This window comes from Hyla sarda, chromosome 4 (assembly GCF_029499605.1).
Source record: "Hyla sarda isolate aHylSar1 chromosome 4, aHylSar1.hap1, whole genome shotgun sequence".
In the NCBI taxonomy this organism is placed as follows: Eukaryota; Metazoa; Chordata; class Amphibia; order Anura; family Hylidae; genus Hyla; species Hyla sarda.
The window spans coordinates 150,614,881-150,634,044 of NC_079192.1; the positions used below are offsets into that span (position 1 = coordinate 150,614,881).

Here is a 19,164-nt window from a genome sequence, read left to right on the forward strand (position 1 = left end):
CTGTTGTATGCCTTGGAGGAAGCCATGTATTTCTTTTAATTTGACACAGTGCTTTCTGCTGCCATCTCTATCCATGTCAGGAACTATCCAGAGCAGGAGCAAACCCCAGAGCAAATCTCTGTGGAAGCAGGGGGCACAGTGTAAGATTGGAAAAAAACTAGATGACTTCCGCCTGAGCATAAAGCAGCTGATAAATACTGGAAAGCTGGATATTATTATTATTATTTTTTTTTAAATAAAAGTTCATTTACAAATCTTATATATATTTATTTATTGCTTGTTGATTTTAAAGGGGTTTTCCAGGCTAATATGATTGATGGCCTATCCACGGGATAGATACTGCTCAGTGAACTGGGCTGGAAGCAGTTGGCTGTGAGGTGGCTAGGCCTGGTTACTGCAGATCAGCTCCCATTCAATTCAACTGGAGCTGAGCTGCAGGAATGCGGCACAAACACTGAACTAAGAACAGAAGTCTGGTTTACTGTGCAAGGACTAGGCCTCACTTGACCAGGATCTGAGCTACAGTTACGCAGCACCACCACTACACAGTGAAAGGTTCCAACTGTTCTGGCCACATTCACTGCATAATGCAGATGCAAAACAGCTGATTCGAAGGGGTGTGGGGAGTAATGCACCCACCCGATCAGCAATTAATCAGGTTAGTCTAGAAAATCCCGTTAAAAGTATTTTTTTTTATATCCAGAACCCATCTTTAAGTTCATCCCCTATCCTTTTTAAATCTTTTTTTTTTTTTTGACTGGTAGCGGACTTGGGTACCTTTTGTCACAGGGGCCCTTCTTAGAAGCCTTGGAACGTTTGCTGGAGTTCCTGCCATGAAACCTACATGAATGAAGAAAAGTTTTTTTTTTAAGTCTGTGAAACAATAAACACAGAATTATGACTTTGGCTATATCCTACCAACCTGCAATACAATGTCTAATATATTTATTTTACAGCAGTTCACTTACATAAAGCACCCAAGCACCTATATATTCTAAAAGAAGTTAATGCTTCATTACATTTGCACTATGTCTTTAAAGCGCAACTGTCATGAGGTTTGGGACATGTAATCTAACCACAGTGTGTGTATGGTGTGTAAAATATGTCTGCAGCCCTGCTTTTATCTGTCTTAATACGGCTTTTACTAGCTCAAAAAACACTTTTATATGCAGTCACTGACAGTCGGATAGGCGTGGCCAGGGGTTCGCTATGCCCCGCGGCCACAACGCCTATCCCCTGTACACCAGTGCTGGGAGCGCTGTGTGATTTACACACAGGTCCCAGCGCATGTGCCCCTTATCTTTCATATGTAAGTGCCGACTAACATTTCTTTACAGATCGCAAGTTCTCACTTCAACTGTCTGACGCTTCTGTGCGCCTCTTACTTCTCCCAGTGAAGGAGAAGCACTGGGCTCTTCTGCACTCAGAGACAGAGAGCACTCACTCTCTGCCTCTAGTATTGCCCGAGTGCTCGGAGGTGTCAGACAGAGCGCTCTCTCTGTAAAGTAATGTCAGTCGTCACATATGAAAGATAAGGGGCACATGCGCTGGGACCTGTGTGTCAGTCAGTGTTGGTGTACAGGGGATAGATGTGGTGGACGTGGGGCATAGCGAACCCCTGGCCATGCCTATCAGACTGTCAGCGGCTGCATATAAAAGTGTTTTTGAGCTAATAAAAGCCATAATAGGAGGGATAAAAGCAAGGCTGCAGACATATTTTACACACCATACACATACTGTGGTTAGGTTATATGCCCCAAACTTCATGACAGTTGCACTTTAAATTTACTTCACAAATATGTCTCTTCACTTACCTCACTACATGGTTTGTATAGGCTTTGTTACAGTTGGTACTGAACTTGCATTTGCTGCAGTGTATGTAAGTGTGAAAATGACCTTCAAAATCTACCACCTGGCGGTGACACTCAATGCATTTATGTATTCCTGGGATAACCCTGGTCAAGACAAAACATAAAAAGCAATCTATTTGTGTAATCACAAAGAATACAGTTTAACAAGTATTCAGTTTACTTAACACAACAAAATATAATATGCGCCCTATAAACAAAGCAAAATGTTGTAAAGAGTCTTAACTAATCAAGACTCCATTATACATCTACTTGCAATACACACCAAATAAGGATACTGGAGTCAAAACTACCCACTGTTCTCTTAGCAGGCTTGACTACTGAATTAACACCATGCGTTTAGACAGGTATCCCCTATAAGACCTCTTAGTGCTTTGTTACTAATTAAGATAATAGTTCTCAGGTACAACAGCATATCTAGAATGAATAAAGTAGTGACACTCACGTTTTGTATTCAAAAGTCCATTTCACTTTTAATGGAACCACATCGGCTACAGGTCGTATACAAGCGAACAGACAGACAGGACAGCATGAGTGCCACTATTTTACTCATTCTACATATGCTGTTGATACATCTACTTGCTCCATTCCCTTCTGTCTATGGGGGGTATGATGTGCGTACGTATGATGTGTATGTATGTGTGTGTGTTTGGTGTGTGTATATGTATGATGTGTGTGTACATATGAATGATGTGTGTATGTAAATGTGTGTGTTTATGTATGATGTGGGGGGGGTGGCAGGTGCATGTATGATGTGTGTGTGTATGAAGTGTGTATGTAATGTATGTATGATGTGTGTATATGTAATGTATGTATGTGTGTATGTATGATAGATGGGTGTATTATGTGTGTATGTATTATTGCGTGTGTGTATGATGTGTTTATTGCGTGTGTGTATGATATATCTATGTAGGATGTGTGAATGTATGACAGGTGTGTAAGCTAGATGTATGTATGATGCATGTATGTATTACTGCATGTGTATATGATGTGTGTGTATGCATGATGTGGGTATGCATGAAAGATGTGTACAAGCTAGATGTATGTAAGATGTGCACAAGAATGTATTATTGTTTGTGGGTGTATGTCTGATGTGTGTATATGTATGTAATGTATGTATGATAGATGTGTGTATGTATGATGTTTGTGTATGTACTATGCGTTTATGTATGATACATGTGTCTGTGTGTATACCTAAAAGGCGTAAACGTGTATCGAAAAGGCGCTGCTGCTACTACTACCTACATAAAGTGGGCTGCTACTACTACTGCCTAAAGGGGGCTTCTACTATTATTACTAGTACGCATCTTTGCCTGTGTACACAAAAATCCTTGCACCGGCCCTGGAAATATTTCTATATGAACTAGCTGAGTACCCGGCACTGCCCGGTTTTTCCTACCTAATCCTTGTGGGGGGAGGAAAACCAACAAAGGAGAAAATGTTTGTCCTCATATTCCCTCCTCACATCCTGACCACAATCCCCTCCTCATAACCCGTCCCCCCATCTAATCCTCATCTCCCGTATTCAGGTGGGGAAGAGTTGCGATGAAGATACTGTAAGCTGAAATTTAAAGGGGTGTGGCTTAAAGGGTGGGTGTGTATTTTCAAGATGGGGTATGGAATGCGTGGAGGAGTGTGGCTTGCCAGCCAGACATACACATTCACCAGGAGATGAAGAGCGGAGCTTGTGGAGTATCAGAAGTCATATATACTTGCATGGGGTAGGTTAAAGTTAGTTTAACTATTGTATATTTCACATACAGTGGGGCAAAAAAGTATTAAGTCAGCCACCAATTGTGAAAGTTCTTCTACTTAAAAAGATGAAAGAGAGGCCTGTAATTTTCATCATAGATATACTTCAACTATGAGAGACAAAATGAGAAAAAAAATCCATAAAATCACGTTGTCTGATTATCAAGGAATTCATTTGCAAATTATGGTGGAAAATAAGTATTTGGTCACTTACAAACAAGCAAGATTTCTGGCTCTCACAGACCTGTAACAACTTCTTTAAGGCTACGGGCAAAAAATTTCCACCCGGAGATTCTGAGTGCAGGCAGCACCGACTGAATCAGTCGGCGCTAGGACCGTGCGGATACTGCCGTCTCGCATAGACTGCAATGTGTTTGAGTATTTCCGCCTGAAGAATGAGCAATGCTTTTCTTCAGGCGGAAATTTCCAAGCGGATTTTCCATTCACAAATTCCGCTTCTCAAATTCCGAAGGATGAATTTGTGAACGGAAAACCATTCACTACACTATACATTTTAGCAAGCGGAATTTGTGCCTGCAATTTGAAGGCGGAATTGCAGGTGGAAATTCCGTAGTGTGAACCTAGCCTAAGAGTCTCCTCTGTCCTCCACTCGTTACCTGTATTAATGGCACCTGTTTGAACTTATTATCAGTATAAAAGACACCTGTCCACAACCTCGAACAGTCACACTCCAAACTCTACTATGGCCTAGACCAAAGAACTGTTGAAGGACACCAGAAACAAAATTGTAGACCTGCACCAGGCTGGGAATACTGAATATGCAATAGGCAAGCACCTTGGTGTGAAGAAATTAACTGTGGGAGCAATAATTAAAAAATGGAAGACCTACAAGATCCCTGATAATCTTCCTCGATCTGGGGCTCCACGCAAGATCTCACCCCGTGGTATCAAAATGATCACAAGAACAGCAAGCCAAAATCCCAGAACCACATGGGGGGCCTAGGGAATGACCTGCAGAGAGCTGGGACCAAAGTAACAAAGGCTACCATCAGTAGCACACTACGCTGCCAGGGACTCAAATCATGCAGTGCCAGACGTGTCCCCCTGCTTAAGCTAGTACATGTCCAGGCCTGTCTAAGTTTGCTAGAGAGCATTTGGATGATCCAGAAGAGTATTGGGAGAATGTCATATGGTCAGATGAAACCAAAGTAGAACTTTTTGGTAAAAACTCAGCTCAACTTGTCGTGTTTGGAGAAGAAAGAATGCAGAGTTGCATCCAAAGAACACCATATCTACTGTGAAGCATGGGGGGTGGAAACATCCTGCTTTGGGGCTGTTTTTCAGCAAAGGGACCAGGATGACTGATCCGTGTAAAGGAAAGAATGAATGGGGCCATGTATCGTGAGATTTTGAGTGAAAACCTCCTTCCATCAGCAAGGGCATTGAAGATGAAAGGCGGCTGGGTCTTTCAGCATGACAATGATCCAAAACACACCGCCCAGGCAACAAAGGAGTGGCTTCGTAAGAAGCATTTCAAGGTTCTGGAGTGGCCTAGCCAGTCTCCAGATCTCAACCCCTTTGGAGGGAGTTGAAAGTCTGTGTTGCCCAGCGACAGCCCCAAAACATCACTGCTCTAGAGGAGATCTGCACGGAGGAATGGGCCAAAATACCAGCAACAGTGTGTGAAAACCTTGTGAAGACTTTGGGAAGCCAGAAAACGTTTGACCTTTGTTATATACCCTTTGTTGGCAATAACAAAGTACTGAGATGAACTTTTGTTCTTGACGAAATACTTATTTTCCACCATAATTTGCTAAAATATTCTTTAAAAGTCAGACAATGTGATTTTATGGATTTTTTTTCTCATTATGTCACTTAGAGTTGAGGTATACCTATGATGAAAATTACAGGCCTCTCTCCTCTTTTTAAGTGGAAGAACTTGCACAATTGGATGGCTGACTAAATACTTTTTTGCCCCACTGTATAAGTAATATGTAACCAAGTATTATTGAAATATCTCCAGCCGTACACAAGTTATGCTAGAACATACATTTCCCATAGATTTGCATTGGACTTTAAACAAAAATCCTGACCGATGCAAATGACGGTAGGTTAGGATTAAATTAACTATCATATATTTTAAGTGGACATATAAGTAACGTGTGACCAAGTCTCATGTTAATATCTTCAGCCGTTTGGAAGTGATGCTGGAACATACACACTGAGTTTTATATACAGTCATGGTCATAAATGTTGGCACCCCTGATGTTTTTGAAGAAAATTAAGGATTTCTCACAGAAAAGTATTGCAGTAACACATTTTTTTCTATATACATGTTTATTCCCTTTGTATGTATTGCAACTAAATCAAAAAAAGGGAAGAAAAAAAGCAAATTGGACATAATGTCACACCAAACTCCAAAAATGGTCTGGACAAAATTATTGGCACCCTTTCAAAATTCTGGAAAAATAAGATTGTTTTAAGCATGTGATGCTCCTTCAAACTCACCTGGGGCAAGTAACAGGTGTGGGCAATATAAAAAGCACTGAAAGCAGATAAAAAGGAGAGACGTTCACTTAGTCTTTGCATCGTGTGTCTGTGTGTGCCACACTAAGCATGGACAACAGAAGGAGCAGAGAACTGTCTGAAGACTTGAGAACCAAAATTGTGCAAAAATATCAACAATCTCAAGGTTACAAGTCCATCTCCAGAGATCTTGATTTGCCTTTGTCCACAGTGCGCAACATTATCAAGAAGTTTGCAACCCATGGCACTGTAGCTAATCTCCCTGGGCGTGGACAGAAGAGAAAAGGTGTCAACGCAGGATAGTCTGGATGGTGGAAAAGCAGCCCCAAACAAGTTCCAAAGATATTCAAGCTGTCCTGCAGGCTCAGGGAGCATCCGTGTCAGCACAAACTATCTGTCAACATTGAAATTAAACACTATGGCAGGAGACCCAGGAGGACCCCACTGCTGACACAGAGACATAAAAAGCAAGACTACATTTTGCCAAAATGAACTTGAGTAAGGCAAAATCCTTCTGGGAAAACGTCTTGTGGACACATGAGACCAAGATAGAGCTTTTTGGTAAAGCACATGATTCTACTGTTTACTGAAAACAGAATGAGGCCTACAAAGAAAAGAACACAGTACCACAGTGAAATATGGTCGAGGTTCAATTCTGTCTTGGGGTTGTTTTGCTGCCTCTGGCACAGGGTGCTTTGAATGTGTGCAAGGCATCATGAAATCTGAGGATTACTAACAGATTTTGGGTCGCACTGTACAGCCCAGTGTCAGAATGCTGGGTTTGCGTCCTAGATCTTGGGTCTTCCAGCAGGACAATGACTCCAAGTATACGTCAAAAAGCATCCAGAAATGGATGGCAACAAAGCGCTGGAGAGTTCTGAAGTAGTCAGCAATGAGTCCAGATCTAAATCCCATTGAACACCTGTGAAGAGATCTTAAAATTGCTGTTGGGAAAAGGTGCCCTTCCAATAAGAGAGACCTGGAACAGTTTACAAAGGAAGAGTGGTCCAACATTCCGGCTAAGAGGTGAGCAACCAAATATTAAGTTAAGGGTGCCAATAATTTTGTCCAGACCATTTTTGGAGTTTAGTTTTACATTATGTCCAATTTGCTTTTTCCCCTCCTTTTTTTGTTTAGTTACAATACACATAAAGGGAATAAACATGTGTATAGCAAAACGTCTGTTACTGCAATCCTTTTCTGTGAGAAATACTTCATCTTTTTGAAATATTTCATGGGTGCCAACATTTACGGCCATGAATGTATATAGATGAAGCGGCAGTCAGGCATTCACACTGCTGCTTCATTCAACCCTATGGGATTGATCGAGAAAGCTGCTGTACTCGGCTATCAATATTCGCTCCACTGAGGTGAGTAAGGAAGCAAGTCACATACTTAACCGCTGTTCTATTCAAATAGGGGACAAAAAATAAATAAAAAACATTCTTATGACTGGAAGGTGTTAAAGCAATGGGGGCCTTAGAACAGGCACTTCTCTAAAACACTATAATACTATGTTGAAGTTTTTGACACTATGGTAAATGGAAGGTACCTTAGGTTTTGCAAAGCTGTGTTGATCATTTTATTTCTTCTTGCAGTGTTCACAGTCACAGGCTTCTTTGGAGAAGACTTGGTTTTGGAAGAATGTACCTTTATTTTAGCTGTTGGCTTCAGATTACTTTTAGGGTTTTTAGGTTTCATTTTTGGAGGTGACTTGGGTAGTGAGTAAAGAGGCAGAACAGAGGGTTGAGGTGGAGTTGCAGTTTGGGTTAGGGGTTGGGGTTGCAGAGTTGGGTTTTTGGAAATTGAAGAAGTGGGAGAAGAAACTGGACTTGATGGAACTCCGACAGATGCCCGAATTGTAACCTATAAGTTATAAAAATAATTTTTTTTACATGTGTATTACTTAACATTTAAGTATAAGTTTATTTCTTTTACCGTATTTTGTGCAAAAACACTTGCAGTGAATATAACCATGACCACAGGTAAAAGTTACAGTTAAAATATTTCATAAATAAAAAGCACAATGCTAGCCCATATCCACAAGATAGAAGATAAGCTGATTGGTGAAGGTCCTACTGGTCAAAACTTCAGGCAGAAAAAAATAAAATAAACAAAAAAGATCAAACCAAAAGCATGATTTATGAGCAAACGTGTGAAAAATAAAACAGAAAAAGCTGTTCGTATGGCTGCAAATGACGTGATGTTAGTGGTTAAAAAAAAACAAGAAAAATAAAAAAAAACACCTTTTTTCAACGCACCTTTGTTCCTGGAGGAAGACCTTCTAGTTGTTTTGGCTTCCTGAATGTCCTGTGATGCTGAGTTTTATGATCCATTTTCTCTTTACAAGACAAAAACTGCAGTCTGCATTTAGCACATCTATAAACACCTTTATTCTAAAATGGAAAAATAAAAGGATCAAAACACAATTTTAAATAAAAGAATACAACATGTGTGTACATATTTCCAAGTTCTAAAGGAGGTGCTTGAGCTATTTTCACTAATATTTGTTCTGCTGAAAAATGCAATACGGATAACCCCCTAAACATGACTAACCTGGTGCTTCATATAATGCTGCATGTAAGGCGTTCCAGACTTGATAACTTTCAGACAAAATGGACATAACAAACTTTTAGTGTTCTCATGGGTACTCCGAAAATGGTTATCAACATCAGCAAAAACAGAAGATCTGTAATTGCACACCTACAAAAAAGGAAACAATTAACATAATTATAAAACTCAGCGTTTTCACGAGAAACTGTATATCGCTACAATATTTCTAAATTGGCCCAGATGTTTGCTCCTCATCATAGTATGTCAGTCCCTTCCTGCTCAGCGCTGTACAGTTACAATGCAGTGGGAAGGTAGTTAACAATCAGCACTGTAAGGATACAGGGCTGGTGCTATGTGGGCTCAGCATCTGTGGATTGACTGCAGGAGCCGGCTGCCGCATATTTCCGGACTCAAGACCATAGATGTCACGGTCAGTGGCATTGCAGGGTGCCAATTGAAGCACAAAAAAATGGCAAAACAAAAATGACAGTACTCAGTCTGCCACCAGATAAAATGGATGCACAATGTAAACTACTAACAATAAAATACTATACCAATAGTACAAGATTTAATCAAAAGATTATTTAAATAATTAAAAGGAAAACTAACCATAGAATAGGAGTACGGGACTACTGCCAGAGGAGCGGTGAGCTGCACACAGTGCCATAAACAATCTCTCTCTCTCTCCCGCTACTATTGCTATTCGCTTTGCACACTTGCTGTGTGTTCCTCTGTGTCTCAATACAGTCCGGACTAGAAGCGGTGTTCCATCTGTATTTACGGAGCTGACTGCAATAATCTGTGCTGGAAATTTGCCTCATTGTACTGCCATTGTTCAGACATGGAGCAGTGAGTGGCACCTGTTGCCATTATTGGTGATATTATGGAGTGATGTTTGACCTACGTTTTAATATATGAAGCTAAATTGCTCGCTATTGGCTACTCATATTTACCAACGACCAGTTGGTTTACATACTGGATATTAAATCACATAATCTTAATAATGGTTATTTGAATACACATATTAGAGCCATATTTTAATCAGGGCTGATTTAGTAATATATTGTAAGTCTTGCCACAAGGACCCTGTTGCTAGCCAATTTTTTTTATACATTTTCTATACTATTCTATGGTTATTTTTTCTTTTAATTAATTAAATAATCTTTTGTTTAAATCTTGTACTATTGGTATAGTATTTTATTTTTAATAGTTTCCATTGTGCATCCATTTTATCTAGTGGCAGACTGAGGACTGGTAATTGTAGTTTTTTTCAATATTTTTTTTACACTTTTTGGCAAAATCTTAAGGGTGTATTCACATGTACAGGATCTGCTGCATATTTAAAGATGCAGATTTGATGCAGTGTTCAATCATTTAGTTTTTATTTGAATATTTGAATCTGTAGCATACACTCTATACTTAAAAATGTACAAAAATAGTTGACATTTTTTAAATTTTACCTTCGCTCTACTTAAAATCCTTAAACTACCTAAGGGGCTAACATACTTAGCGGCCACCACGCCCCCTCCCATAGACATGAATGGAGGGAGCATGGTGTGATGTCATGATGGGGGTATGGCATGACACATCATGACCACGCACCAAGCATTCTTAACCTAATGTTCAAAACACAGGGTGCTGCATGGAGATCGGGGGGTGGTCATACCCCCGTGATCAGACATCTTATCCACTATCCTTTGGATAAGGGATAAGATGTCTAGGGGTGGAGTACCCATTTAAAGCCAAGAGTGGCTGCATCCTTTAGGGGTTAAAAGGGTCATGCAGCCTGTAATACCCCACTAAAGGTATGTTCATAGATTTCAGCTCCTGTTGCTAAAAACCAAGCAGTATGTTTTTTTCTAGTTATTACCTGACAAACATATGGCATCTCCCCAGGTTTATGATTGTCTTTCATATGTTGTAAAAGAATCTGTTCAGAATCAAATGATAATTCACAGATCTTGCAAATGGCTGGAACAAAGAAAAAATAATTTTGTTACACAGGACATGGTTTGTAGAAAGAAGAACTTTCAAAATTCTAGGTGAGCTGTGAACTTCACTAGATGATCTAATGTATTTTTCCATCCACAAAGAAAATTGAATACTTGTGCCACTGATACAGACAGCAGCTTTTCTCCATTTCAGACAAGTAAGCTATTGAGTTAGCTAGCTAGTGATCTGAGCTTCCACAATGTACTGTTTTCTGTTAGCAGGAAATCAGAATTCTGAATGTAACAATAAGACATAAACAAAAGAAAACACAATGCAGCTCAAAATCATTAGTGAATAAATACAGCTTTGTTAAGTAATCCTGCAAACTACCATGTAAAAGATAATGTGTGGCTCTATACACACTTCAGGATTAGAGCTATACATCACACACAGAACTCCATAGTACGCAAACATATTAGGGGTGATAAACGTCTCTTTAGTTTAGATTGCTACATGGAATAGCGTAAATTTAAACTATTTCCTGCAGTAAAATAAATATATATAAATAACAGTACCAGCTGAAAGCATACACTGAGTGAATAGGGGCCTTTGGATACATTCAGCTTATGTGCCAGGAGTTTAAAAGGAAAATGGTCACCCACAGTATAACCCGATACACCGGGTTATAGTGCGGGTGAACAGGAGACCGATGCGGGGTCTTGGACTGCTATACCTACCTGCAGTTTGGAACCCCGATCCTCCAAAGGTCCCCCTCTTTCAGCGCTGACTTGCGCTCTGGAGGCAGGCCCGCCGACTGGAATTATTCCTAACCGTTGGTCACATGAGCGCTCGTGTCTACTGAGCGCTCACGTGACCAACACTTAGGAATATTTAAATCCAGCCGGCAGGCTCGACTCCAGAGCGCAAGCCAGCACTGAAAGAGGAGGACCTTTGGAGGATCGGGGTTCCAGACTGCAGGAAGGTATAGCAGTCTTCTGTACCGCACTATAACCTGGTGTATCGGGTTAAAGTGCGGGTGAACGAGTGACCGTTTTCCTTTAAAAAAAAAAAAAAGTATTTCTATTTCATTTACCAGCATTCTTAAGGGTACATTCACACGTACAGAATCTGCTGCATATTTCGTGCAGCTGATTTTGCTACCCACTAAAGTTAATGGATGGCAAAATCAGCTGCACAAAATGCAGCAGATCCTGTATGTGTGAATGTACCCTTATACAACGTTTTATGAAAAACCTTTAGTTCAGATTAAATCCCAACAATCTGGTCCCCAGAAAAGCAATACAGAGAAGATACCAAATTAAAGGTTCACCACTCAACACCCATAAAACTTCCCATATCAATAGAGATGCGAAATCTTAAACTTGCATGCATGACAAAATTGAGAAGTATACAGTGTTCCTGCAATGAAATGTGAAGAAAACACAGAGCATACACTTTCCCACCGTTCATAAATTTGTCTGGCTATGAATTAAACCCAAGGGCTGGGCTATGCTCATACCACATATTTTATCCTGAGATTTCATGTGAACAAGATTCTTCCCATAATAATGCAAGCATGCCGTATATAGTACACTTATTACCTTGCTTGTTTTCTATAGAATGTTACAGGGTCATACATAATGATTATTTTGTACTGTCAAAATTCCATCCCCCCCCCCCCCCCCCCAGAATATATAGTTGGTGGGTTACATGGATAGAATTTACTGTCACATTCTCAACCGTGTGGAGCTCTGGAGATTCCGAACAAAAAGGTTGATCACAAATATTTGTATATATAGGCCAGATATTGCCTTTCCATGTCCTTGCTGCTTATGCTGAAATCAGTAAGTTATAAATGCGCCCATGCACATTTGTAACTTTCTGTTTCAGTCTTTATAGGGCAACTCTTCACTTTAAGAAGTAATAATGGTTAAGACCACCTCTGCCAGGACAGAGGTGTAATTTCTTGGAAAAGATCCTCTGTCCTGTTCAATATTAAACACTAGGGAAACAAGAACAAGGCATACCTATCCAGAGTTGTCTGAATCACAGTTTGAGTAGAATTGTTACAAAGAGTTAGCACTACATTTGTGATTCTGGTTTTCATATACAGATATAAAAATATATATTATATATATATATATATATATATATATATATACACACACACACACACACACACACATATATATATATATATATATATATATATTTAAAATATATTTAGTTCCTATCTTCTATTTTCAAAGTCACGTCTTACTTGTGGATTCATATAATGTGTGAGAACTCTCAATGTGGCATTGCAGTTGGAAGGGGGTAGAGAACTGGCGGTGACAGTGGTGGCAGGTGGTGTGGTTTTCCCAACTTTCTGTACTTTGCTTCTCAAGTTCCAAGTGATGTTTCATGTGGTTCATGAATCTATCACACAAAAACAAAACCAGGTGCATTGTGGGTAACAATGTATGGCAGAATTACTGTAAAATGTAGCAACAATATATCTCATAATGCCTGAAAAAAAATATACAAACACAAAATCTAAGTTTACATTATAATTGCATACAAGTCTATATAAGAGGGAAGTGCTACTGCAGTATTTGGGGCAGTTTTTTGAGCCCGAAGTGGGTCCAAAAGGAGAAGCATTAAGACCCTTCTTTATATTTCCTATTCCTAATGAATATACTCCTTGCTTCATCAAAAACAAACATGTGTTTTTAAAAACCACTCTAAGCCAAATATATTTTTTGGCAACATAAAATATAATAGTGAACATAATACAGGCTTGTGCACTACATCCATCCTTTACATCAACCTAGAAACATATGACAAAGATGTAACCTAAGTGTTATATTTGTGAAGGTTAAAAACGTTTTTAGACTCCTGTAATAAAAAAAAAAAAGACAAGGATGAACTACGGTATATCACAGACTCACACTTTAAAAATACAAAGTTGAAAGTACCATTGCTTTTCAACTTGGGTGCTGGCGAAGGAGATCCAGAACATTTTGACTGGCAAGAAAAGCAAAGAAATCCAGCTTACCCTCCACCTTACGCACAAACATTCTAGTTGACGCCATCTTGTTTTAGATGGATAATGAGAAGACAATAGGAACAGAAAATAGTAATTGCAAGGGTCAAGGTACATGGATATAGATTGATAGATAAAGTTATGAGGTTATTTATTAGCCTAAAAACTGTTAGACATTCTAGAGAAACCCAAAATAGTTGATGCAACTTCAAGCTTAGATCCGATAAGAAAACAATTGAATTCCCTATCACAAATTCTGTAAAATTTGGCAGACAAAGAGCAGCATGCTGAGGCTTTTGTTTTCTCTTGAAAAATGACAGACCATGAGGGAACCCAAATGGACATAATTAATGTCAATAGAATTCACTGGGTGCAACTGTTGTCAGGTATACACTTCTCAACATTGAAATTGCAACAATGAAAAAAGTGATGAAATGTCCCAAAATGTGCTTAATGGGAGAGATGTATGGTGCCATGGTAGCATGCTTAGGTCATGCATGCTTCTCTCACAGTAGCACGAGTAACATGTGGGCAATCCTTGTCATGTTAAAAAAAATGGCACCAGGGACACTAAGAAGAAAGGTCTGTGCCTCTGGTTTCACAACCAAATCAATGTGATACCAAGCTGTTAGTGTACCTGAAATGAAGAGTGGAGGAGTCTCCGCTACTGTATATTATGAAAACAATAGTCTGAAGAAAAGGACTGGCTTAATGTTGTGATGTGGCTATTATTGTGTCTGACACAAAAGTGGGACTCATCCCTAGAGGAAATGCCTCCATTTCAGCATCCACTGACATCTTGCTCTGCCTCAAGATAGTCTTTAAGAGTGGTGACATGAAGTCAATGGAACATATGTAGCTGGACATCTAGCTCATAGCCCAATGTCATGCAGTGCCTTCCGATGTTTTGTGTAGACACTTTTCAATGCCCTATGATTGGTATGCAAAATCCAATTTCACTCTCAGTACCAAATGGATAATTATGCAATATTCTTCAAATCAGATGATTTGCTATCGTTCCAGTGGATTGTCTCCTTACCACTAGGACAGGGAACACTGAATAATGTGTACTTCTCAGCCTACCAAGGATCCATTGAGTTTAAGGGATTCTGTCTCTGTAAGTTTGCAACAAATGGTGATAACTGGCACTCCAACAAAGTCCTGCACAATCATACTGTACTGAGGTTTCATGTGGCTAAAAAAATGTCTTTCAGTCTGGTTTTTATATTATTAAAGACCTTCCCACTTTCCATAGATTTAAACTAGGTGCCTGAACACCATTTGCAGATCTTAGCAACACCTGCTACTTCCTCGATTTGCATGACCTTATGGCTCGTCCATCCTGGTGTTGCAATTTCAATGTTGAGGAGTGTAAGACATTTATAACATTGCTGTCATTTTGTTTTCTGTTCCTTCGATAAAAAATCAATGTTCATTTCAGTTTATGTATAGTTAATCTACACAAAATAAACATAGCTTTAAAACAAGATGTCTTGTTTTGTCTCTATTAGGAGGTTATCATTAATGTCCTACTGTCGGGGCCCTCCTCTATGATCCAGATCCAAGAGCTGCAAACTGGACTGGATCTGGAATGCATACAAGTAATAATAATATTCCATTGCTGTGACTGCTGCTGTTTGGAACAGTCTCTGGATTGGCTCTCATATAAAAGGGACAACCCTCTTACATTGTGATGTTGAGTTACCTATAATACTTCATGTCCTATGCTGTTTTTTATTGTATAGTGTATCTGAAAAAGGTTAGCATTTCCCAGCAACAGTACCAGGTGTAAAGAATACAAATGACCAGAAAAATCTAAAAAAAAACAAAAAAAAAACCACACAACCGTGTTCAAAGCAGAATATATGATTTCATAATATTATTACAAATAGTAGTCATAGCTTAAAATTTACAATTAATTTTACCTCACAATGGTTGCCCTGGAATATTGAATATACGATTCAAAGCAAACCGACACCAGACAAAACACACTAACATAAAATTCTTGTCAAAATTATACTTTTACAGGCCTGTGCTGTTTTACAAGGGAAAAAGCCTTACAGCAGCCAAAAAGTCATGACTGACATGTCTTGACTACATACATTAGTTCCCTGCTGTTTGGAAGACAAATTGCCTGTGCCTCAACCTGCATCTTTGCTTCTAAGTGTATGTAATAGGGATTTTAATGTTGGCAATTACAAGAAGCTTTTGTTTTCCTTAATGATACTAGCAAAGGCAAGTCTGTTCATTTTAGCTTGCAGACTATGCCCTTTGTATACTTAAGCCGTTGTTCAGCTTCACATTCTGCCATTTCAGCTTCTCTTTACGGGTCTGTATGCAGAGAGAGGAACTATGACCTTCTCTGCCAAGCAGAGGTCTTAAGACAAACCTGTCTCACTAATGAACATGATCACAACGTCCTTTTCTTGCTGATTTAGAAACCAGAAGTTATTCAATCAAAGCAGCACAAATACCAGTCTTTACCACGGACAAAAAAAAGACAATTACTCATGCGTAGTCCATAACAGACCTATGCAGATTACTGTGAAATGGACTGACTCTGAATGGCATGTAGCAGCAGAGAATTCACTAAACATAGTGTGGTCATTTATAAGTTATGACATTATACCCTTAAATCATCAGAAACACAAGGGAGGGGTATCAAGGCTTGCATGACAATATTCTGGCTTAAAACAACTGTAAATTCTTTAAATCTAATTTTGTTCAAACATCTGCAACTTCTTTACCCCAGTGTTCTGGTGTAAGCATTGTTATTCTCCTCGCTGTCCACCGCACTTCTATATTTGGTTATGCTGTGTTCAGTAGGTTTAAGAGATTAAGGAAAAAATTACAAAAAAATTGTGCTTTACATATGTATGGAGGTCTGTTCGGTAAGTATCCACCCATTGTTAACATAACTTTCCTGTACTAGTCAGTGGGAGCCCTGTATGTGTTCAGTGTACATATTTACTGGCTGCCAAGTAAAGCAACAAATATGCAAAATTTTACATTAAAGAGATATTCCATTATTTAAAAACTTATCTCCTACCCAACTAAATGGTAAATGTCAGATCGCAAGGAATGTCATACCACCGCTCCATGCAGTGGAGATAGGGCATAAATTTTTAGGGTGCATTCCCACGTGACGTATTTTGCTGCGTATTTGCTGCTGCGTATTTTCCTACCCATTGACTTTGGGAAAATAAAATACGCAGCAGCAAATACGCAGCAAATACGCCATGTGGGAACGTACCCTTAAGGGATGGAATACCTCTTTTTAGCTTTAAAGGAGATATCCAGTGCTGAAAAACTTAGCCCCTATCCTAAGGATAGGGGATACGTTTCCGATCTCCTGTACAGGGCCCCAGCAGCCCGCGGGAAGGGGGCGTATTGACCACCGCATGAAGCAGTGGCTGACACGCTACCTCAATACAACTCTATGGCAGAGCCGGAACTCTGCCTTCGGCAATCTCCGGCTCTGCCATAGCGATTTATTGAGGGGGGGTGTCGGCCGCCGCTTCGTGCGGTGGTCGACACCCGCTATCTGGCCAGCAAGCCGGGGCCCTGTACAGGAGATCGCGGGGGGCCCCAGCAGTCGGACCCCTGCGATCTGAAACGTATCCCCTATCCTTAGACGGGGGATAAGTTTTTCAGCACTGGACTACCCCTTTAAAATTTCTCAGCAGAGAATATCTGGATGATTGGAGAGAAGTGATCTCCATCTTGTTGCACTAGGAAGGCTCCAATTTAAGTCAATGGAGGCCATGTTGTGAAGCTGAAAAGAGATAGCAGTGAGCCAGGTAGTAAAGCACATAACATGGCTTTAATGATTAGTTAGTGATGGTCTTAGCAGAGATATGTCAAAAGCTTTTCCAAATGACAAGGACACTAAGTGAATACATAGCTTTCCTTCACCATTGCTTCAAGTCTCCTTCATTAATCCCTTAAGGACCAGGCAAATTTTCACTGTAGGACCAGAGCATTTTTTGCACATCTGCCCACTTTCACTTTAAGCATTAATAACTCTGGGATGCTTTTACTTTTTATTCTGATTCCGAGAAAGTTTTTTCGTGACATATTCTACTTTATGTTAGTGGTCAATTTTTGTCGATACTTGCATCATTTCTTCGTGAAAAATTCCAAAATTTGATGAAAAAATAGAAAATTTAGCATTTTTCTAACTTTGAAGCTCTCTGCTTGTAAGAAAAATAGACATTCCAAATAAATTTTATTTTGATTCACAAATACAATATGTCTACTTTATGTTTGCACCATAAAGTTGACATGTTTTTACTTTTGAAAGAAATCAGAGGGCTTCAAAGTTCAGCAGCAATTTTCCAATTTTTCACAAAATTTTCAAAATCGGAATTTTTCATGAACCAATTCAGGTATGAAGTGGATTTGAAGGGCTTTCTTATTAGAAATACCCCACAAATGACCCCATTATAAAAACTGCACCCCTCAAAGTATTCAAAATGACATTTAGTAAGTGTGTTAACCCTTTAGGTGTTTCACAGGAATAGCAGCAGATTGAAGGAGAAAATTCAAAATCTTCATTTTTTACACTCGCATGTAGGCCCAGTTTTCGAATTTTTACAAGGGGTAAAAGGAGAGAAATCACCATGAAATTTGTAACCTAATTTCTCTCGAGTAAGGAAATACCTCATATGTGTATGTCAAGTGTTCGGCGGGCGCAGTAGAGGGCTCAGAAGGGAAGGAGCGACAATAGGATTTTGGAGAGTGAGTTTTTCTGAAATGGTTTTTGGGGGGCATGTCACATTTAGGAAGCACCTATGGTTCCAGAACAGCAGAAAACGCCCCACATGGCATACTATTTTGCCAACTACACTTCTCAAGGCACATAACAAGGGGTCCAATGAGCCTTAACACCCCAAAGGTGTTTGACGACTTTTCGTTAAAGTCGGATGTGTAAACGGAAAAAAAAATTTTTCACTAAAGTGCAGTTTCCCCCCCCAAATTTACCATTTTTATAAAGGGTAAAGGGAGATAATGCCCCCCCCCCAAAAAAAAATGTGTAACCCCCATCTCCTCTGAGTATGGAAATACCCCATGTTAGGACGTAAAATGCTCTGCGGGCAAACTACAATGCTCAGAAGAGAAGGAGTCACATTTGGCTTTTAGAAAGCAAATTTAGCTGAAATGGTTTTTGGGGGGCATGTCACATTTAGGAAGCCCCTATGGTGCCAGAACAGCAAAAAAACAGCAAAAAAAAACAACACATGGCATACTATTTTGCAAACTACACCCATCAAGCAATGTAACAAGGGCTACAGTGAGCCTTAACACCTCACAGGTATTTCACGACTTTGTTACAGTTGGGTGTGTAAATGAAAAAAAAAAAATTCTCACTAAAATGCAGTTTCCCCCCCCCCCCAAATTTGACATTTTTACAAGGGGTAATGGGAGAAAATCACCCCCAACATTTTTAACCCCATTTCTTCTGAGTATGGAAATACCCCATGTGTGGACATCTAGTGCTCTGCAGGCGAACTAAAATGCTCAGAAGAGGAGGAGCGCCATTGAGCT

General features: G+C 39.6%; 1 protein-coding gene across 7 annotated transcripts in view; it reads right to left on the reverse strand.

The window, feature by feature from the left end:
* ZNF280D (zinc finger protein 280D) overlaps positions 1-19,164 on the reverse strand; it is a 181,449-nt gene that overhangs the window by 22,746 nt on the left and 139,539 nt on the right. For all 7 annotated transcript variants that reach the window (XM_056572395.1, XM_056572389.1, XM_056572394.1 and 4 more), the window contains 7 exons: positions 12,853-13,010; positions 10,531-10,631; positions 8,664-8,810; positions 8,369-8,503; positions 7,660-7,973; positions 1,815-1,955; positions 778-840 (listed from right to left, as the gene is read on the reverse strand). In XM_056572395.1, coding sequence (XP_056428370.1) covers positions 778-840; positions 1,815-1,955; positions 7,660-7,973; positions 8,369-8,503; positions 8,664-8,810; positions 10,531-10,631; positions 12,853-13,010 — 1,059 coding nt within the window. The remainder of the gene's footprint in view (positions 1-777; positions 841-1,814; positions 1,956-7,659; positions 7,974-8,368; positions 8,504-8,663; positions 8,811-10,530; positions 10,632-12,852; positions 13,011-19,164) is intronic.